The following is a 23,076-nucleotide window of genomic DNA, read 5'->3' as shown; positions in this document are numbered from 1 at the left end:
TGTGAACATTGGGGACACAGGCAGATCTTATGGTAACACAGAATAGGTCACGTACAATGCAATCCAAAACCTATCTGGCCCCCGCTAAGCAAAGAACAGACCCAGTGATCAATCACTAGTCCTGTGTTTCCCAATCAGGGTCCAACAGTTTCCTGGAATCTCTTTAGGGGGTCTCTACAAAACTATTAGACTAAAGCTACACACGCAGTTTTTACACAATAGTTTTCTTTTTTAGCCAAAGCAAGACATAAATCAAACAGGAAGGGGAAACTATAAGGATAGTTCACATTTATCGTTTTTCCCGTTTTTTTTTACGTATGGTGCGTTTTTTAAAAATACATCGTTTTAATTGTTTGTGTTTTTTCCCCATTGAGAGCAATGTGGCTAAAAAAAAAAACAGCGATGTACAGAAAACTCATCAAAAATGCTCCAAACGCCACATTTTGTTGCGGAATTGCAGTCAACTGCATTTTTCCTGAGAGTGAACATGTAATGTGGTGCCGGGCAGTAACTGTGGGCGAGGTACTTGTGTTCTACACCCCGGCATGCTACAAAAAATGGGGGTCCTGGCTGGGTGTGTGGACTATAACTATAACAGCGCTACACCCTTGTAGACCCCATGAGGTCAGTGACTTCGGCTGGCCAGGACCGGATGTAGAGTTCAATAAGGGAGACCACCACTCAACAATAAACTGTCTTTTACTAAACAATAACGTAAACAGTCAGTTCCTCTGCTTTCGCCACAACCCAGCACAGCGCGCCGGGAGCTTTCCTCCAATAACGACACTACAGTTCAGTGAGTGAGAGTCCTTTTCCCCTTAGGTGAGCTACTTATGCCACCATGACTGTTACTTAGCTTCTCTGTTTGCCGACGACGTGGGCCTACCACATGGGGCACTCTCTTCGTCTCGCGTTACCTGCTCTGATTCGTCCCGTTATCTCCTTGGCTTGCGAACTCGAGACCATCCCACTAGGCCTCCTGCCCCAGATCCAGTCTCCGGAGAATCACTCACTCCTTCTAACACTTTTCCTCGCCTCTACTCAGGATCACGCTTTCCATTGCCGCGGCCTACTATCCCTTCAGGAACACCCAGTTCATGCTGCTCTGCTCGCATGGAGACCATAGGTCTGCTTCTACTGCACGCTAGGCCCTATCTGCTTTCCTGACAGGAAACTCTCTGTGTCACTTCTTTTTAGACCTTCCCACTCTGGGCTAGTCCCAAACATTAACTATCTCTCCCTGTTAACTACCTAGTGCTGGGCATCACACTACTCTAGTAATGTGTGTTATAAATTGTAAACGTACTACACATCACATTACATTAATACCCATGTACTCAAGGGGAAGAGTGGTCAAAACTTCCATCTTCTTACAAATACACCTCTGGCATTGGCTTAAGAAACGGCAACAAAAAAGTGCGTGTATAATTCTAGCCTCAGCTAACTGATTTCAGCCTGTGCGAAAGGCAGATTGTACCAGACTCCTTTGGGGTAGAAATTAAAGTACCGGTCACCCAGAGTGAGACACTTTTACCCATGGTTTCTTCACTGCTGGGGGGCACAGAGGTTGGGGTTTCATAGCATTTCTCAGCCATTCATGAACACGCAAAATAATTGACCCCTTGATGGGCAATATCCCGACAAGAGTTCCATGTGCGCTGTATGCAGTGAATGCACCCTTGCGGCAGTTGTGGGCACACATCATTTTATCTTTTTGCTGGGTGATAGAAAGAAGAGCAGTAAAGGATCAGGAGCTCAGTTTCAATTAGGATTCTTAAAAATAAATTTTAGGGACACTTTCCTGCCCTTGACCACAACCCTAACTTTTCACAAAGATATTAGATAAACCAATTTAAACCACCAGAGATATGAGTTATTAAAGAGATATTTGTCCCATCTCAGACAGGATGCCACATAAATGTCTAAGGCTGCTTTCACACTAGCGTCGGTACGGGCCCGTCGCAGTGCATCGGGCGGACGTACCGACGCATGCTGTGAAATAAATGCCCGACGTGGGCAGCAGAAGCAGTCTTACGACGCTTCCGCTGCCCCATTGTAAGGTCCGGTGAGGCGGGGGCGGAGTCAACGCACAAAAAAACGTTACATGTAACTTTTTTTTGTGCCGACGGTCCGCCAAAACACGATGCAACCGTCGCACGACGGATGCGACGTGTGGCAATACGTCGCAATGCGTCGGTAATGTTAGTCTATGGGGAAAAAACGCATCCTGCAGTCAACTTTGCAGGATGCGTTTTTTCTCCTAAACGACGCATTGCGACGTATTGCAAACGACGCTAGTGTGAAAGTAGCCTTAGATGGAATATGCTAGTTGCTTCTAGCCATCATTGAGAATGGATATCCTCCATCACCCTAGACCATCGGGGGCCTCCACTAATCACAATCCAGTCTTAGCTACTAGAAAGGATCCACACAGAACAGGGAGAGGACCCTGGCGGCCTGGTCAGAGCTATGCATTGTTGAGTTTTTATGGTTTTTTATTTAATTTGTGCAGCATGCGAGTGGCAAAATAATGACTTATGCTTAGTTATTTGGAGACTCCATTTATAGTCTTGGCGTCTTTCCATTATTCACTTCCAGCTTATGATAAACATTGGAAGACTAAATAAAGAGATTGCAAAACGTGTCTGTAGACGCCACGGCGGAGACACATATCACAGCTATTGTCCGGATATCTCATTTGGCTGCAAATCTCCCACCTCAAAACTTGTCCGCGCCGCTCGTCACTTCATTATATCTAACCAATCTTATAAATGAGGTGGGAGGCAGCGCTGGAGATGAACGCCACTTCAACACACGCTGGAAATTACTGCCATACGTCATCCAGGATGTAATGCGTTATTCTTCTCCTCTCTCCATATTACAAAAATTGGATGCAAATTTCAGCTGTAAAACTTTATTCCTGATTGATCGGATCACTAATGAGCGGAGCTTGGGGCTGGGGAGCGTTTAGCTGTTCTCTCCTTTATGGGATGTAAGACTGGAATAACTCATCATCAAGTGGAGACAAATCAATGTATAATGGGGGCCATACACTACTCTTGGTCCCCCCCTCTATCATTAAGCGGTACCACCTTAAAGGAGTTAAGACAGAGACGTGACAGCTCCCCTATTTGGGTTCTGTATAATATAACAATTCCGGAGCTTCTGATCTCAGAATTTCATGTTTCATTGTTCCTCTGTTATTCATACTGGAAATGTAGAAATAAGATACTGCTGGCAGTTACCAGTTGGGGGCGTGAAACGGTCCAATCGGTGCAGCCCATGCAAGACGTCTAGTAAAACACCCCTTTCACAACTGTAAATGTAACAACCAGTCATCAATTTATTTAGACATTTCTGGGAGGAATAATAGAGGCACAGCATGTGATAGTTTTATAAAAAAAAAAAAAAAAATGTATAGGGGATACTCATTTACCAAGCTAGACGTGTCTACAGATTTTATGATTCCACTTTTTAAAAAAAAAAAAAAAAGACAAAAAAAATTTCCAGTAAAAAAAAAAAGTTCACCTTTACCCACTGGATAGGTGATCACTGCAACGTTTGTGAAGGCTCGATGGCTGAGAGCCTCACTGATCGCAAAAACTGTCACCACTACGAATAGAGCGGTGTGCATATGTAACAAGAAGCCATGACATATCTGGAGAACTCTTGCAGGAGGTGCCATTGATGAGGAGACACTGCCATTCGCTGGCATACTAGTCAGTGGAGCTTTTTCTTGCACTTTTCACACTGATCAGTGGAGCTTTTTCTTGCACTTTTCAAACTGGTCATTGGAGCTTTTTCTTGCACTTTTCACACTGGTCAGTGGAGCTTGTTCTTGTAGTTTTCACACTGGTACAGCTTAGTACGGCTCATGTTATGCGTCGCTTATGACGGCAGAGGACACTGGTGAGGTTCAAATAGGACAATAATGTTTGGAATTTCCATAAATTGAAGTTCATATCAGTATACAAGTTTCTTGGTTATATCAGTTGTACTGCATGTGGACAACATGGCGGCATATCATGCACAGTCACTACTAAAGAATACACAATTCATCGTATGTCATCAGCATGTGAAGTCATCTCATTAGCTGGTAAATCATTTAAACAGCATTATTCTATTATTTTCAGGCACCTGCAAGCAATTTTTTTTATCATATTGGTATGAGAATACTACACTTGATCAGCCTGTAGTTACCTGTCTGTCCTGCAGGTGTCACTATGGTAATTGCTAGCTACAGAAAGCATTAATAACAGACTAAATGATTTTTTTTTCTACAGCCAAAACATCTCCAGGCATCAGATGCACAGGTGTGAACGGGCCCCTAATAACACCTTTATCCAAAAGATAAATTCCTGTAATCACTTAAAATGGACAGATACAAATATGCAATTAGCGGAGATGTTTGCTGCCAGCTTGCAGCCCGGCTCCAGCGAATAGAATGGTAATTGACCATAATCCTGTGCAGCTATTAATGCCAGAGAGGAATTTTGTGATTTCACAAAAAAAAATGACCCCTTGAAATCAATCACATAGAATAAAAGTGCATGGCTACATCTAATGGACCTGGAAGAGAGCGCAAAATAGTGCGAGTGAGCGCACAGTTAAAAAAAAGTTCTCGTCGTTCTCCAGATCCTGGAAGGAGTTCAGTAAGACAGATGCCATTGACAAGGAATGACACAGTAAAGGAATGACAGCTGTCATTGTGGCGCCTGCCAAGCCCGGCCTCAGCAGATTGCCGCACACTTGGAGGCTGAGGGGACTCATTTCATAATGACACCAACAAAGCAACACAGAGGAAATTTAATGTGATGATTTCATGAGCGTGCTTGCCAGCGCAATTAGGAGAGTCGTGTTGCTGTCTTTGCACGCCTGTCTGACCGAGCTCTCGCTGTGCTGTCTGGCAGCAGAACTCGGCACTAGGGGGCGCTGGTGTCCCTTAGAGGGCAAACAAATCCCTGCGGACACTACCGTCAGCATATCACACGGAACATTACAGGTATCCAGACACCCTCTTGGGGTGTCATCCTCCTTGGGGTGTCATCCTCCCTCCCTCCTTGGCAAAATTTGAAGGACAGTATAAAAAAGTCTAAATAAATGTGCTTTATTTGCTTAAGCCCTAATATACCATTTCATCTTATTTCTAACAATTTAAAGTGAACAGGCGTTGGTATTGTGCTGGAGTGTATACTAGTAGCTGAGAATATCCCAAAAATTGTTTGGAGAGAATGCAGAAGATAATTGGAGTAGTAGTGGCTGTGCTCCTTCCTATCCTTGACTCTGGAGAACCCAACTGTCCTTTATATTGGTCTAAAATAATCAACACGTGGAACATGAAAGGATGATTGGCGTAGTGGTGGTTGTGCTCCTTCCTATCCTTGGTGCTGGAGAACCCAAATGCCCTTTATCTTGGTTAAAAAAAATAGTAGAGAGAGATATCAGAGGATAATTGGAGTAGTGGTAACTGTGCTCCTTGGCTCTGGAGAACCAAACTGTCCTTTATGTGTATCCAAAAAAATCAAATGAGGGACATCAGAAGATAATTGGAGTAGTAGTGGTTGTGCTCCTTGGCCTTAGGGAACCCAATTTTCCTTTATCTGGGTCCAAAAAAAATCTAAGCGACGTACATCAGAGAATAATTGGAGCAGTTGTGGTTGTGCTCCTTGGCTCCAGAGAACCCAACCATTCTTTATCCGAGTCCAAAAAAACAGTAGTTAGAGACATCATAAGATAATGGAGTAGTGGTGGCTGTGCTCCTTTCGATCTTTGGCTCTGGAGAACCCAACTGTACTTTACCTGGGTGAGGCATCCAAAAAAAATCAAAGCAAGGGATGTTAGAAGATAATTGGAGTAGTGGAGGTTGTGCTCCTTGGCACTGGAGAAACCCAACTATCCTTTGCCTGGGTCCAAAAAAATCAAAGCAATGGACATCAGAAGGTATGTGGAGTAGTGGTGGTTGTGCTCCTTGGCACTGGACACTGGACAATCCATTGCACGGATCCCCAAAAAATCGAAGCAAGGTTCATCAGAAGATAATTGGAGTAGTGGTGGTTGTTTTCCTTGGCACTGGAGAACCTAACTATCCTTTACCCGGGTCCAAAAAAATTGAAGCGATGGACATCAGAAGATAAGAGGAGTAGTAGTGCTGCAGTTGCGTTTGTATCTGCTTTGTGACCAAGTGTGGTTGGGATCTTCTAAGATACTACGACCTGTCACAAAGGGGCAGGTGGATGATAGGAGAATTGATAACTTCTTTAAGCATATATTTCGTACAGAAAAAAGTTACATATGGTGAACTTTGGCTCGTCTATTACGAAGACGCCTAGGGACTTCCCAGCGTAACTGTCCAGGTTATCTAAGGGGCCATGGATGGTCCTATAATTTCATATATAAAAAGAGTATTTTTGATGAGGACGTTTACAATCATTGGCGGTAATGTACAGTAACGAGGACGGCGCTGGAGAAATTTTGCAGGGTAAAAACTTGTCCAGATTCCAAACAGTATGGGAATATGAGCCCAGCTTGGTGCCAAAGGGATGAAATGAGATTATAAGCAAGAATGTAACAGTGGATAGTGATTACTTACTAATGCATGACCTGCTATCCGCGTGAAGACGGAAGCCTGATTTGCACTCGCAGTGATATGACCCCGGGGTGTTGACACAACGCTGCTGGCATCCACCATTATGGACTTGGCATTCGTCGACATCTGAAACGAGAAGCAGGACGGTTTGGTGGTAATTGTGGATGCTATGGTGAAATTAGTACACAGGGTGCATAAACCCAATAAACGTTTCAGTGCATTATTGTTTGAAAATAAAAAAAAAATTATAAAAGTAGTAAAAGTTATTGAGCCAAATAGCAATCGGCGAGGCCAAAATGCATAGATTTGTTTTCTAGTTATGATCTCCTTAAATAAAAGGCTCTACTGGGCTAGAAAAAGGGAAATCATTTTTAATATAGCATAAATCTCAGATTTCCTCTCAACGCTAATCAAAAATTGGAAAACTCTATTTTGGCCTTGATTAGCGTTAGTGTCCTCAAACTTCTAAACTCTTTTTCACTGGGATGTCAGCAAAGCAAAATTTTTCATGGTTTTCTGAACTTGTTTCCACTACAGCGTGATACCATCACTTGTGAGACCAAGGACCATGTTCTAGATAGAACTACACCCTCGGGTGGCCAGCACATGACCCATCAGAGGGACTCTTATTTACAGAGTGGGCAAGATAGATGAAGACACCATTATATGCAGTTTACTAAAGATTCGTAGCTTGAAAGTTGAGCCCAAATATCACTTCCATGCAGAAGGTGAAAGTCCAGTTCTTACAATTTACTCCTTGTCCAGGTGCACAGTGTGGGTAATGTACAAAAAAAGTATGTCTAGTGCTCCGTGAATGGACTTAAACTTGTAACTTTTATTTTAGGAGCATGCACATAAAAAGGCAGTTTCTATTCAGCAAACAACAACGCGTTTCAACTTTAAGATCTTTTGGTTGGAGTTTCCTGAATAGACACTGCCTTTTTATGTTCATGTGCAAGTTCCTAAAATAAAAGTTACATGTTTTTCAAGTCCATTCTCAGAGTGCTGGACATCCCGTTTTGTGTCCAAATATCTATATATCCCAGAATTTTAAAAGTGTACTTGAGGACGGGGGGGGGGGGGGGGGGGGGGTGTTGATCCTAACTCAAGATTCAAGACCCTGTATCAGAGACTGGTTCTGTAACATGATTCAAGTTCGGTTAGTACATAGCCTGAGTAAGTCAAGCTGAGAAGAGCCGCCAACTTGAAAAAAAAAAGTGGGTGAGGGGGGTGCCAAACAGGAGGTTACAAAATGGTCAATTTATCCAAAGAGTCCAATCTTCAGCACCTCAGAACCATGTCTATCTTCTATAACAGATATCAGGCATTTTTATTCTATTCAACTCTAGGGCCACTTATCTGTGCTAGTGGGTGGCATTCATGGGACCTTCTGTGTAAAATCCCTTTGAATAGCAAGTTTATCAAACTGACTTTTTGACTTTCTTAGGAGAAAGGAGCCATGTTATTATTCAGCTGATCCAATCAGAGTTTACTTTAATAATTCCCTCCCATGAGGAGTTCAGGGGGCTATTCAGATAATACTATTCCACCTCCCAGCCTAATGTTTCCTTTATATATGTCTAGGGTAGCCATAGTCTCAAATAATTTTTTTGACTTGAGTATGAGCAGGACCTGCCATATACAACTGACCACCAAGAGAATTATTATTACTATTTGTTTTTAGGCCACCATTGAATCCATGGTGCTGTACATGAGAAGTGGTTACATACAAGATACAAATATAAAATGAGATCCCCTCATTTCTCTGTATTGCATCTGAAGAAATTAGGCAATACACCATGTCCCATCTAAATTTCTGGACCACCCATGGCGTGTAAGCGCAATCTGGGTCCTACAGAGCATGAGCCACAATGTGCAGCGGCTCCACACTCAGTGATGGGAGGCCTTCAATAGGAAAGATTTTTACATATTTTTACTAAGGAATATGTAAAGAGGTTTTCATGACTGACCATCCATTAAACAACTCCTAAATCCATCAAGATTGGCCAATAAGGATCAATCAAAACCGGCTAAACTAATTTTCCATGGTTAGAAACGTTAATGGACAGCATGTGCTGTATGACTAAGGTTAGCCTCAGCACATGGAGAGAATCGGCGACAGAGCTTCGTAGTCTATAGGAAGATCTTCACATGTTCTGCAGATTTTCTAAAGACAACATATGTCTGTGGACGCTCTCGAAGGTTTCTTGCTGTAGCCCTTGTGACATAAGGAAATGTAAAAGGTTTACATTCCTTTCTTAGGGTCTCTTACATAGCTCCTTAAGACCCATCTTGTATCCATTTTCCATGCCTATTTTAGATAATATCTTCAATGCTCCTGGAATGTTCTCAGGAAACGAAGTCTGGATAACAGCCAACGTGTTCTTCAAAAATGCTGGAAAGTAGGAGAAATAAGCGGAAGGAGCTGAATGATAGACTTATCAGTGCAGTCATCTTCGGCTCCTCCAGCTCCGTCCAAGACGTCGAGCCTCATCAACATGTGGCTTTCAGGGCAGATTGGGTCAGAGCGTCACAACCAGTGCAGGAGAATAGATTTCAGGTTATTCAGAAAGCAATAAAGCAGAGCTACGTTTGTCATTCAGTACAACTCTTGAAGCGCCAGCTATGATTTTCCATAGGACAGCAGATTAGGAGTTGAAGTACAAACTTAGCCCAAAAGTTGCCTTCTTAACACTGATATTCTATAGGCCATAGATAGAGGCAGAGACAGAAAATGTCAAGAACAGTATATGGGCCCTTTGCAATCCAATAGTTCATTATAATATACCTTTTTTTAGAAGTGATAGTGGCCCCCTTACCTCTTGGACCCCTGTACGGCTGCACAGTTTGCATAAATGGTATGTTCGCCCCTGACCACGTGTCATGACCCACCATACAAATATTCACTCACATATAATAGAGGAATGCACCGAGGAGCGAAGGACGGGAGAATAACCAAAGTAAGAGGAGGGAAGGGAATTATCACACTTACACACCACACAACAGTCACAGACAACGCCTCCAAAACTCCTCATATAAACACCTCTCCTCCAAGCTATGCAGCAAAAGCTAGCTCTGACATGGGTTTGAATCAGGACACAGATTATAAAGAGGATGGGAGTGGCTAACCGAGCTCAGCTGACAGCTCAGACTCCCAGAGTTTCCAACATGGCCGATTAACCCCTGTTCTGCCAAAATAAATAAACACCATTCAAAAAGAAGAAGTGCTTCTTTTCAGCACAGGAGTAGGAGCAATCAGATGCTGCGGTCTTCTGGCTCCTCTGTGTTGCGGTAACCCTGTGAAAGCACGACTATGATCTGTGACTCCAGCATATCTGCACTGACTATTGGTAGTCAAATACACCTCCTGTTTATTTGCCCTTTCTCCATGCTTTATACGCCCACATTTTTCAGCGGGAAATGAATGAACGGAGAGCGGATTTCTATTACAGTAAACCACAAGCAAATTAATCCAAAATGATCTGGTAATGGCTGCACATAGATTGAGTGAAAAGAGCCTTAGTAAAGTGGTCCTACTCCCCCTCAAAGATTGACAACGCAATCTAAATATTTTGCCACTTCAATAGTCCGGAGGTTGGCGTTATATACAATTTATACTAATAACTACCGACCATTTATTCCCTGGCATATAACAATACCGCAGGCTGGTGCTGCATCTGTATCACTGGATCATACATTTATTACCGTTCACTTCCCCGCAGTACATAACCAGTCATCCGTATTTCTTGTTCTTGGGTTTTCTGAGATGGCTTCTATCAGGCTGCAGGGTGATACAAGGTAATGAGGGGATGCTGGGGGTTGTAGTCTCACCATAGCATAGACACAGGTGATTTGCTGTTATTTTTTCACCCCGTCGTTCTGCAGTTCACAACATGCACGTCTCTAACAATTAGGGAATTGTGCAAAGAGCTTCTCGTGAAGCTTAGAAAGCAAAACAAATGATGGATTTTTTTTTTTTGATCCCAAAACTGAATTCCTTTCTAATTAATCTGTCAGCGCATTAAACATTTGTAACATGTCAAGGAATGTTTAATGGCTGGATACACGGAGACCTAAGTCCCATTGATTATATGTTTAGTTTACTACAAACATTTGCCAAGGTAACAAAATGAAAAACAGGCCTTGGGATGAGGTGAGCACTTCCCCGTCTTGACTGCAGGGGACAGCATTTTGGCAAACAAGTTTTGATTCCAGAACTACTTGTATGGAAGGTAATGGATGCTCCCCATACATTGGAGTCGACAAAACAGATGCCGATGCATGCAAGCGATTTGAAAAAGGGTGTGCTGTTCTGTTACAGAATGAGGAACTGATGTGACCCCAATGTTATGTTCCGAAATAAGCAGTGGCTGGTTGTAATACGTTCCCATTCACCCTGGTGCGGTGGAGATGCTACCATCAAGACTTCACCACAACTAATACGTTCTCATTGACCCTGGTGCAGTGGAGATGCTACCATCAAGACTTCACCACCACTAATCAGTGGGTGTCACTGATTAGTGGTGGTGAAGTCTTGATGCCACTCTTAGGAGAACCATATTTTTGCTGTGTCCTTGTGTAAATGGGGGTAGCTTGGGACCTTGACCTTGGTAGAATCTAACAGAGCGTAAAGTTCCTGAGTTTTCACCAGTAAATGTCAGACATTTGCAGACAGGCAGGAAAAGATGTTGTACAGCAGCAGAGAAATGCCTTCGTCATTGCTATCTAGCAAGTGGGGGTGAGTAGCAAACACAAATTGATACGCTACCCCAGGGCTTTGCAAAGGGATACTGTGCAGCATGTAGGAATGTATAGTCTGAGCTGTAGTCAGTTTAGTTTACTCTAGGTGGAGGAAACCAACCCATCTGCATAAGAGTACCACCATTAGAAGATGGCAAAGAAGTAAGAGTGCTACCACAGAGGCTTTTTTCTGTGAGTAGAGTACATCCACCAGAAGAGTGAATATGTGCCACAATAGATGGATGTATAAAGGCCTATTCCGGTCTTTCAAGCAATTAGTTACCATAAAGTATGAGGAGATAATCAAACCAGATGGAGTCTCAATGCTGATGATTGTGTTTGATTTTTTTTTTTACACACTAGAGGCTAAAAGATTGGTGACCAAGTGTAAAGGACTGTGGCGCAATAACTAAACAAGTCAGTTGCAAAAGTGCTCAGATTTCCAGGCAAGTTACTACAGTGCATTGTGGCCAAGAGAGACCATTGAGTGAGGGCAGCGACAAGTAGTGAGAGTGTGTTATGTGCTGCATAAAGAGTTATACTGGGATTGTGCTTTATTGAAGGAGGTGTTGCTGAAGAAATTGCCAGCAGACCATCGGAAATGTCGGTAAAGTGCCACAAATCTCAGCCCACTTATATCCGTGTGAACAAAGTTCATGAAACAAATTCAGTGTGTACCTGCATTTGTCATCTCTGACTAGAGAACCATTTTACCATCAAGGGCCATTACATCCTATATACTTTTAACACAGCAACTGCCAAGTAAAAACTTCTAATAAGCAGTTCTGTCACTCATCTATTACTGCAGTCATTGGACTGGACTCAGGAGGACAAGTGAAATGTGATGACACTCTGCCCCCTCTACAAAGCCAGAGATATCATGGGAAATGTAGTGTGTATTATGCTAACAGTGCTGGAGTGATACTTTACCTCTAGGGCTGCCGTCACACTAGCAGTATTTGGTCAGTATTTTACATCAGTATTTGTAAGCCAAAGCCAGGTGTGGAACAATTAGAGGAAAAGTATAATAGAAACATATGCACCACTTCTGTATTTATCACCCTCTCCTGGTTTTGGCTTACAAATACTGATGTAAAATACTGACCAAATACTGCTAGTGTGATGGCAGCCTAAATCTGTGGGGTTCAGTTGACTTGGTTGGATCACTAGGAATCAATTCCTTCTCCTCCTTCAAACAGAAAATTTGGGAACAGCAATACAGATTCACTTAAGATTCTCCATAACGGTTTACTGTTGGTGTAAATGTACTGCATATACACTGCTCAAAAAAATAAAGGGAACACTAGAATACCACATCCTAGATATCTCTGAATGAAATATTCCAGTTGCAAATTGTTATTCATTGCATAGCGGAATGTGTTCAGAACAATAAAACATAACAATTATCAATGTAAATCAAAATGAATATCCCATGGAGGTTTGGATTTGGAATGATACTCAAAATCAAAGTGGAAAATAAAGTTACAGGCTGATACAACTTCAGTGGAAATGCCTCAAGACAAGGAAATGATGCTCAGTAGTGTGTGTGGCCTCCACGTGCCTGTATATGACCTCCCTACAATGCCTGGGCATGCTGCTGATGAGGCGGCGGATGGTCTCTTGAGGGATCTCCTCCCAGACCTGGACTAAAGCATCTGCCACCTCCTGGACAGTCTGTGGTGTAAAGGGACGTTGGTGGATGGAGTGAGACATGATGTCCCAGATGTGTTCAATCGGATTCAGGTCTGGGGAACGGGCGGACCAGTCCATAGCTTCAATGCCTTCATCTTGCAGGAACTGCTGACACACTCCAGCCACATGAGGTCTGGCATTGTCCTGCATTAGGAGGAACCCAGGGCCAACCGCACCAGCATATGGTCTCACAAGGGGTCTGAGGATCTCATCTCGGTACCTAATGGCAGTCAGGCTACCTCTGGCGAGCACATGGAGGGCTGTCCAGCCCTCCAAAGAAATGCCACCCCACACCATTACTGACCCACTGCCAAACCGGTCATGCTGAAGGATGTTGCAGGCAGCAGATCGTTCTCCACGGCATCTCCAGACTCTGTCACGTCTGTCACATGTGCTCAGTGTGAACCTGCTTTCATCTGTGAAGAGCACAGGGCGCCAGTGGTGAATTTGACAATCCTGGTGTTCTGTGGCAGATGCCAAGCGCCCTGCACGGTGTTGGACTGTGAGCACAACCCCCATCTGTGGACGTCGGGCACTCAGGCCATCCTCATGGAGTCGGTGTCTAACCATTTGTGCAGACACATGCACATTTGTGGCCTGCTGGAGGTAATTTTGCAGCGCTCTGGCAGTGCTCCTCCTGTTCCTCCTTGAACAAAGGCGAAGGTACCGGTCCTGCTGCTGGGTTGTTGCCCTCCTATGGCCACCTCTACGTCTCCTGGTGTACTGTCCTGTCTCCTGGTAGCACCTCCAGCCTCTGGACACTACGCTGACAGACATAGCAAACCTTCTTGCCACACCTCGCATTGATATGCCATCCTGGATGAGCTGCACTACCTGAGCCACTTGTGTGGGTTGTAGAGTCCATCTCATGCTACCACGAGTGTGAAAGCACAACCAACATTCAAAAGTGACCAAAACATCAGCCAGAAAGCATTGGTACTGAGATGTGGTCTGTGGTCCCCACCTGCAGAACCACTCCTTTATTGAGGGTGTCTTGATAATTGCCAATAATTTCCAAAATGATTGTCAGTATTGTTTCCTAAGTGGACAGTTTGATTTCACCGAAGTTTGATTTACTTGTAGTAAGTGTTCCCTTTATTTTTTTGAGCAGTGTATATCTCAATCCGCGTTGTTAAAGGTATAGCCTCTGCAGACGACCTAGTAACATGGATCAGTGCACTATCTGGCTGTTCTATACAGATTCCAAAGTGTCGCATTACTCCAAGGCTGCATCTTCCCGATGCAGAGAAGATGGGAAAGCAGCTGGTCAAGCCGTGTCAGGGGAACTTTGCAGCTGTGCGCTTAGCAGAATGTGAACTTATGCCAGACATCCTGTGTGTTATATTTCACATGCTACATAATGTCCAATTAAGTTATGTAATGTGGAACATAGTACCATCAGCTAGAGAGCCTACAATGCAGCTTCAGATAGAGTGGACCTGTAAATACTGTCTGCAAGAGTGCCCCTCTAACTAGTGTCAGCCTGTTCACCCCCCTGAATGGTATCAGCCAGAGGACCCCCATCAATGGTATAAGCCAGAGCACCCTCAACAAGTGTATCAGCTAGAGTACCCTCCACAATGGTATCAACCAGAGAACCAACATCAATGGTATCAGCCAGAGCACCCACATCAATTGTATCAGCCAGAGCACCCTCCACAATGGGGTCAGCCAGAGTACCCCCACAATGGTATCAGCCAGAGTACCAACATCAATGTTGTGTCAATTAGAGCACCCTCCACAATGGTGTACGCCCAAAGACCCCCATCAATGGTGTCCGCCAAAGCACCCCAATCAACGGTGTCTGCACAAACAGCCCCATCAATGCTGTCTGCTCAAACACCCCCATCAACGATGTCCACCCAAACACCCCCATCAATGGTGTCCACCCAAATACCCCCATCAACGGTGTCCGCCCAAACACCCCCATCAACGGTTTCCGCCCAAACACCCCCATGAATGGTGTCCGCCAAAACACCCCCATCAACGATGACTGCCCAAACACCCCAATCAGTGGTGTCTGCCCAAACACCCACATCAACGCTGTCTGCTCAAACACCCCCATCAATGGTGTCCGTTCAAACACCCCCATCAATGGTGTCCGCCCAAATACCCCCATCAACGGTGTCCGCCCAAACACCCCCATCAACGGTGTCCGCCCAAACACCCCCATCAACGGTGTCCGCCCAAACACCCCCATCAACAGTGTCCGCCCAAACACCCCCATCAATGGTGTCCACCCAAACACCCCCATCAACGGTGTCCGCCCAAACACCCCCATCAACGATGTCTGCCCAAACACCCCAATCAGTGGTGTCTGCCCAAACACCCCCATCAACGCTGTCTGCCCAAACACCCCCATCAATGGTGTCCGCCCAAACACCCCCATCAACGGTGTCTGCCCAAACACCCCAATCAGCGGTGTCTACCCAAACACCCCCATCAACGGTGTCCACCCAAACACACCCATCAATGGTGTCCGCCAAAACACCCCCATCAACGGTGTCCACCCAAACACACCCATCAATGGTGTCCGCCAAAACACCCCCATCAACGGTGTCCACCCAAACACCCCCATCAATGGTGTCCGCCAAAACACCCCCATCAACGGTGTCTGCCCAAACACCCCAATCAGTGGTGTCCGCCCAAACACCCCCATCAACGGTGTCTGCCCAAACACCCCCATCAATGGTGTCCGCCCAAACACCCCCATCAACGGTGTCTGCCCAAACACCCCAATCAGCGGTGCCTACCCAAACACCCCCATCAACGGTGTCCACCCAAACACACCCATCAATGGTGTCCTCCCAAACACCCCCATCAACCAGAGCACCCACATCAATGGTATCAGCCAGAGCACCCTCCACAATGGTGTCAGTCAGAGCACCCTCCACAATGGTGTCAGCCAGAGTACCCACATCAATGGTATCAGCCAGATCACCCTCCACAATGGTATCAGCCATATTACCCACATCAATGGTAGAAGCCAGAGCGCCCTCCACAATGGTATCAGCCAGAGTACCCTCCACAATGGTATCAGCCAGAGTACCCACATCAATGGTATCAGCCAGATCACCCTCCACAATGGTATCAGCCATATTACCCACATCAATGGTGTCAGTCAGGGCACCCTCTACAATGGTACACGCCCAAAGACCCCCATCAATGGTGTCCGCCAAAACACCCCTATCAACGGTGTCCACCCAAACACCCCCATCAAAGGTGTCCGCCCAAACAAACTCATCAGGGTTGTCCGCCCAAACACCCCCATCAACGGTGTCTACCCAAACATCAATGGTATCATGGTATCAGCCAGATCACCCTCCACAATGATGTCAGAGTACCCACATCAATGGTATCAGCCAGAGCACTCTCCATCAACAGTGTCCGCCCAAACACACCCATCAACGGTGTCCTCCCAAACAACCCCATCAATGATGTCTGCCCAAACACTCCCATAAATTGTGTCCGCCCAAACACACCTATCAACGGTGTCCTCCCAAACACCCCCATCAACGGTGTCCACCCAAACACCCCCATCAACGGTGTCCACCCAAACACCCCCATCAATGGTGTCCGCCAAAACACCCCCATCAACGGTGTCTGCCCAAACACCCCAATCAGTGGTGTCCGCCCAAACACCCCCATCAACGGTGTCCGCCCAAACACCCCCATCAACGGTGTCCGCCCAAACACCCCCATCAACAGTGTCCGCCCAAACACCCCCATCAATGGTGTCCACCCAAACACCCCCATCAACGGTGTCCGCCCAAACACCCCCATCAACGATGTCTGCCCAAACACCCCAATCAGTGGTGTCTGCCCAAACACCCCCATCAACGCTGTCTGCCCAAACACCCCCATCAATGGTGTCCGCCCAAACACCCCCATCAACGGTGTCTGCCCAAACACCCCAATCAGCGGTGTCTACCCAAACACCCCCATCAACGGTGTCCACCCAAACACACCCATCAATGGTGTCCGCCAAAACACCCCCATCAACGGTGTCCACCCAAACACACCCATCAATGGTGTCCGCCAAAACACCCCCATCAACGGTGTCCACCCAAACACCCCCATCAATGGTGTCCGCCAAAACACCCCCATCAACGGTGTCTGCCCAAACACCCCAATCAGTGGTGTCCGCCCAAACACCCCCATCAACGGTGTCTGCCCAAACACCCCCATCAATGGTGTCCGCCCAAACACCCCCATCAACGGTGTCTGCCCAAACACCCCAATCAGCGGTGCCTACCCAAACACCCCCATCAACGGTGTCCACCCAAACACACCCATCAATGGTGTCCTCCCAAACACCCCCATCAACCAGAGCACCCACATCAATGGTATCAGCCAGAGCACCCTCCACAATGGTGTCAGTCAGAGCACCCTCCACAATGGTGTCAGCCAGAGTACCCACATCAATGGTATCAGCCAGATCACCCTCCACAATGGTATCAGCCATATTACCCACATCAATGGTAGAAGCCAGAGCGCCCTCCACAATGGTATCAGCCAGAGTACCCTCCACAATGGTATCAGCCAGAGTACCCACATCAATGGTATCAGCCAGATCACCCTCCACAATGGTATCAGCCATATTACCCACATCAATGGTGTCAGTCAGGGCACCCTCTACAATGGTACACGCCCAAAGACCCCCATCAATGGTGTCCGCCAAAACACCCCTATCAACGGTGTCCACCCAAACACCCCCATCAAAGGTGTCCGCCCAAACAAACTCATCAGGGTTGTCCGCCCAAACACCCCCATCAACGGTGTCTACCCAAACATCAATGGTATCATGGTATCAGCCAGATCACCCTCCACAATGATGTCAGAGTACCCACATCAATGGTATCAGCCAGAGCACTCTCCATCAACAGTGTCCGCCCAAACACACCCATCAACGGTGTCCTCCCAAACAACCCCATCAATGATGTCTGCCCAAACACTCCCATAAATTGTGTCCGCCCAAACACACCTATCAACGGTGTCCTCCCAAACACCCCCATCAACGGTGTCCACCCAAACACCCCCATCAATGGTGTCCGCCAAAACACCCCCATCAACGGTGTCTGCCCAAACACCCCAATCAGTGGTGTCCGCCCAAACACCCCCATCAACGGTGTCCTCCCAAACACCCCCATCAACCGTGTCCACCCAAACATCCCATCAATGATTTCAGCCCGAAAACACCCCTATCAATTGTGTCAGCTAGATTACCCCATCAATGGTGTCAGCCAGGCTACTTCTATCAGTGGTGTCAGCCAGAACACCCACATCATTGGTGTAAGCCAGAATACCCCCATCAATTGTGTCAGCTTGATTACCCCATCAATGGTGATAGCCAGAATACCCCCATCAATAGTGTCAGTCAGATTATTTCCATAATTAGTATCAGCCCGAACACCCCCATTTCTGGTAAGCAGACAATGATGGCTGGAATGTTTTTATTCAATGTAATGTATTTTCATAAAGCCAGATTCATTTGTTATATTCCCACTTATAGTGGTCCTGGAAGCTGAGATATGAGGAGCTGTTTGGCAGAGTCTTCACCTTGTTCTAGTTGACTCTGTGCTGCTGAAGACCTGGAGGGAAGAACGCTGCAGGTAATGGGACTTTATTTCCCTGACTCATAATGGCAGCTCTGCAGGGTCAAGGGGACCACAGATGGTGTTTTCTGTAATTTTGTTAGATACAGATCTCTGATCTATGGAATCTCTCATGTAGTGATATCTCTCCAGCTCGGCTGAGGAGACTGAGCTCAGATTCACTTCCTATCCCAAAACCACAAGTGAAGCGTACAAACAGCCTGGGAAAGCTGGTCATACTGAGGACAAGCACCAGGCAGGATGAGGGGATGCCATGACTCCTGGAGACGGACACTCATGTTCTTCTATGGTCTGGTCCTACATGGAGTCATCATGGACACTGGCACTATGAAAGAACAATCTACTTTCTGCTCATTGAAGTACATTTCTTGGTATCACTCAAAAAAGATTTACAATTTAAGTCTCTAGGAAAACTAAGTGCAACCCCGTAAGAGCTCTGCTGGAGGCCTTGTTGGTTGATACAACCCTGCCAAAGATGCACAAGTAGTGCAGAGGTCCAAACATGGGGAGTTTTACTTCCACGTCATTAAACGGTGTGAAGCATACCCCTGTAGGAGGGTGGCTAGTGGGTGTACGCCCTCCAGGGTGGGTCCCTCTTTACATGCCATCTGACCTGTGGACAGCATGATATAGGGAAGATGCAGAGCAGAATGATATATTGGCTTGTGGGAAAAGATTCAGTATAACTAGTATTTTATTTATTGAAATCTCTGGTGTTTCTATATATGAGTCCAGTGGGTGGTCTTACTGTCATGGTTTCAACATTGACTCTGGCAGAGGGATGCTATGACAGTTTAGCTGCCCTATGGGATCTGGAGTGTGCTGGACTGTCAGTTTTGTGAGTGACAGTCCAGTCATCCAATCTAATGCTGGAACGTGTGGAGTTGTCAACAGTTTGATTGACAGCCCTGCTGCTCTATCTGGTTTAGTCTGTGAGCATTTCCCCAGGTGACTCCCATCCTTAATCATATGCAAGGTATTTAGCTGGATAGCTCTTAGTAGTCAGCATCAGTTATAGCTATGCTTAAGTTAGGTGTTTGCTTAGCCCTGTGTCTCTTTCCTCTGACCTTATTGCCGGACCTAGGATTTGTCACGACTATTCTTGTAGATTTTCCCTCCTGCTCTTGACGCTCTCTGACTTCAGGTATCTGACCCCGGACTTAGCCTCTGATTATTCATTTGTTTTACTCCCTTGTCTTAACATACTCTTCTGGCTTTTGACTCTGGACTGTTACCTGACTACGTCTTTGTCGTAACCCCCCTGTACTACGAGCCCTCCTGCTATCTGATCTTGGGCCTCCTGACGGCTCTCTCATGGTTTGTCATGAGTAGTGAATCAGCGTGAAACCTACCAGTGACTGACAGCTATCTCTGCATGCACAGTCATCCTATACACACAGACACCAGAAAATAAACTGAATATACTGAACGTTTTATAAAAAAAAATCCCACAAACATTTATATCAATCCGATTAGCTCCTGCTGCTCTATAGCATGCTGCAGGTCAGATATCATCATCAGCATCAACATGGCAGGTTCCTTTTAAATGTTGCAAATGTATTTCCAGTGAAGGCTCTTGAGATCAGCTCTCCTCAGGACACATCTGCACTAAGGACACCCTCATCATACATAGCCAGTGTTCCCTCCAACCCTCACTCTTTCATGCCTAGCCAAGCCACACAGTCACTGCCCTGCTGGACTTATTGTACAATCTCTACTTAAAGGGCTTGCCCACCTTTTAGGGCATTTTTTGTTTACTTAAATACCTGTAATTAGAGTAAAAAAAATCATATTTGCAATTGTGTTTCATTCACATTATACCATTTGTCTTTTATAGCCTCTTTGTTGCACTTTCTATGGCAGGCGGTAAAATGAGTTAACTGAGAGTCCGTCAGTCAGCTCGCTATGACAGTCTGACGGGGAGTTTGTAACTCTTTTCTGCGCACCTCTCAGCTGACTTATGTCCGCAGACCACATCAAAGCTGAATATGCCAGGGAAACAGTGTCAAACAGTGCAAAATTGTTAATCAAACCCAACACCAAAAAATATTTTTATTCCCAACCAGATGCATTAAAATAAAATAAAAAGTCCCCTAAGAATGGACAACTCCTTTACGTTCCCTCTCCCAGAATCCTGCATGCCCAGGACAGTTGTAATCCCCACTCCGACTAGCCAAGGTGGCACCCTGTACTTTCGAGCGTGTCCTTCCCCGGGCTACCCAGGGACGCTATTCAGGGCGTACGGTCAGGCAGCCTTCCTTCTGTGTTGGCACGTACAGTAAGAGGGATAGGTAACATGTTTTCTACCCTCTTACATCCCCTCCAAGCCAAGGAAACTTTGGTGGATATAGGGGTCTAGGGTTTTTTTTCTCAATATTATTTTGAGGAAGCTGTTCTTTATTATTAAAGAAAATCCAGTTATTCTTCCAGGACTGAGAGCAAAGCCCCAGGAACCGCACTCAATGCCGCTACCTTTCTGCTTCACAAGGTATAAGTACAGTTCAGTGGCTTAATGAGTAGTAATTTCCATTCATTATGAATAATGGAGCTGATGTCTGATGCCAGTGACTGCACCCGCTGGGTATCAGCAGGGGAGCGTTGCTGGCTCATGCTTCAGGGACATCTTGGAATCTGCCGGCTCGCTGTGTTTTCATTCTCTACTATTTTCCGCTGATTGATGGAGCTACTGTAACTCAACTATGCACAATGCAGCAAGAATGCTTCACACGTCCACGAGATTAAATTCCCATCCTTAATATCTTAATATATCTTTAGCTAATTTTTGCTGATGCAGAACTCCAAATCCTCTTAACAGAGTTAAAAAGAAAAATTCTGGCTACCTGCAGCCACCACTAGGGGGAGCTAAGGAGCCAACTGCGTACTTGTAACGTATTGATAGGAATAAACCAGTATGCGGTAAAAGTCTTAGCGCCCTCTTGTGGAGGGTGCAGACAAATCAGTTTTATCATTTCACCATCTCTCTTTATTGAAGTCATAGCTCCATTTTTAAATATTTTAGACTAGTAGCTTTCTCCTTTGCAAGGTAATCAGTGCTTGAAATGATAGCTACTGTGTCCCCATGATAACACTCCTCAGCCTGTACTTTGGCAGTCATAGGAGCATCATTTGTGTAAAAGTTACTATATATTCTACATATACTCCAAATCCTGACCGATTTTAAAAATGGCAGAAATTATATAGACACTAGATGGTGGCCCGATTCTAACGCATCGGGTATTCTATGCATAGTGTATAGCACAGCCCACGTAGTATATTGCACAGCCCACGCAGTACATTGCGCAGGTCACGCAGTACTTTGCGCAGCCCACACAGTACATTGCACAGCCCACGCAGTACATTGCGCAGCCCACGCAGTACATTGCGCAGCCCACGTAGTATATTGCGCAGCCCACGCAGTACATTGCGCAGGTCACGCAGTACTTTGCGCAGCCCACGCAGTACATTGCGCAGCCCACGCAGTACATTGCGCAGCCCACACAGTACATTGCGCAGCCCACGCAGTACATTGCGCAGCCCACGTAGTACATTGCACAGCCCACGTTGTATATTGCGCAGCCCACGTTGTACATTGCGCAGCCCACGTAGTACATTGCGCAGCCCACGTAGTACATTGCGCAGCCCACGTATATTGCGCAGCCCACGTTGTATATTGCGCAGCCCACTTAGTATATTGCGCAGTCCACGTAGTATATTGCGCAGCCCACGTAGTATATTGCGCAGCCCACGTTGTATATTGCGCAGCCCACGTTGTAAATTGCGCAGCCCACGTAGTACATTGCGCAACCCACGTAGTATATTGCGCAGCCCACGTTGTATATTGCGCAGCCCACGTTGTATATTGCGCAGCCCACATTGTATATTGCGCAGCCCACGTTGTATATTGCGCAGCCCACGTATATAGCAATGTGGGCATGATATCCCTGTTAAAAAAAAATTAAAATAAAAAATAGTTATATACTCACCTTCCGTTGGCGCCTGGATCCAGGAAGCGGGTACCGACGCTTGGGATCCACCGAAGCTCCGCGGAGCCGCTCGCGCGGCTGCCGCCATCTTCCATTCCCAGGATGCATTGTGAAATTACCCAGAAGACTTAGCGGTCTCGCGAGACCGCTAAGTGTTCTGGGTAATTTCGCAATGCGTCGCCGGGAATGGAAGATGGCGGCCGGCGCGAGTGGCTCGGCGGACTACGGAGTGTGAGTATAGCAGGTTTTTTGTTTTATTATTTTTAACATTACATTTTTTTGCTATTGATGCTGCATAGGCTGCCTCAATAGTAAAAAATTGGGGACACACAGGGTTAATAGCAGCGGTTACGGAGTGCGATACCCGCGGCATAACGCGGTCAGTTACCGCCGGCATTAACCCTGCGTGAGCGGTAACCGGAGGGGAGTATGGGGCGCCGGGCACTGAGTGCGGGGAGTA

The 23,076-nt window shown here is 45.9% G+C and overlaps 1 protein-coding gene across 2 annotated transcripts in view; it reads right to left on the bottom strand.

The window, feature by feature from the left end:
• Window positions 1-23,076, bottom strand: part of MEGF6 (multiple EGF like domains 6) — a 514,242-nt gene that overhangs the window by 68,642 nt on the left and 422,524 nt on the right. For both annotated transcript variants that reach the window (XM_077250415.1, XM_077250416.1), the window contains one exon: window positions 6,590-6,712. In XM_077250415.1, coding sequence (XP_077106530.1) covers window positions 6,590-6,712 — 123 coding nt within the window. The remainder of the gene's footprint in view (window positions 1-6,589; window positions 6,713-23,076) is intronic.

The sequence above is a fragment of the Ranitomeya variabilis genome, chromosome 4, assembly GCF_051348905.1.
Source record: "Ranitomeya variabilis isolate aRanVar5 chromosome 4, aRanVar5.hap1, whole genome shotgun sequence".
In the NCBI taxonomy this organism is placed as follows: domain Eukaryota; kingdom Metazoa; phylum Chordata; class Amphibia; order Anura; family Dendrobatidae; genus Ranitomeya; species Ranitomeya variabilis.
The sequence above is the reverse complement of the archived record's forward strand: the minus strand, read 5'-3'. Positions and strand labels throughout refer to the sequence as shown.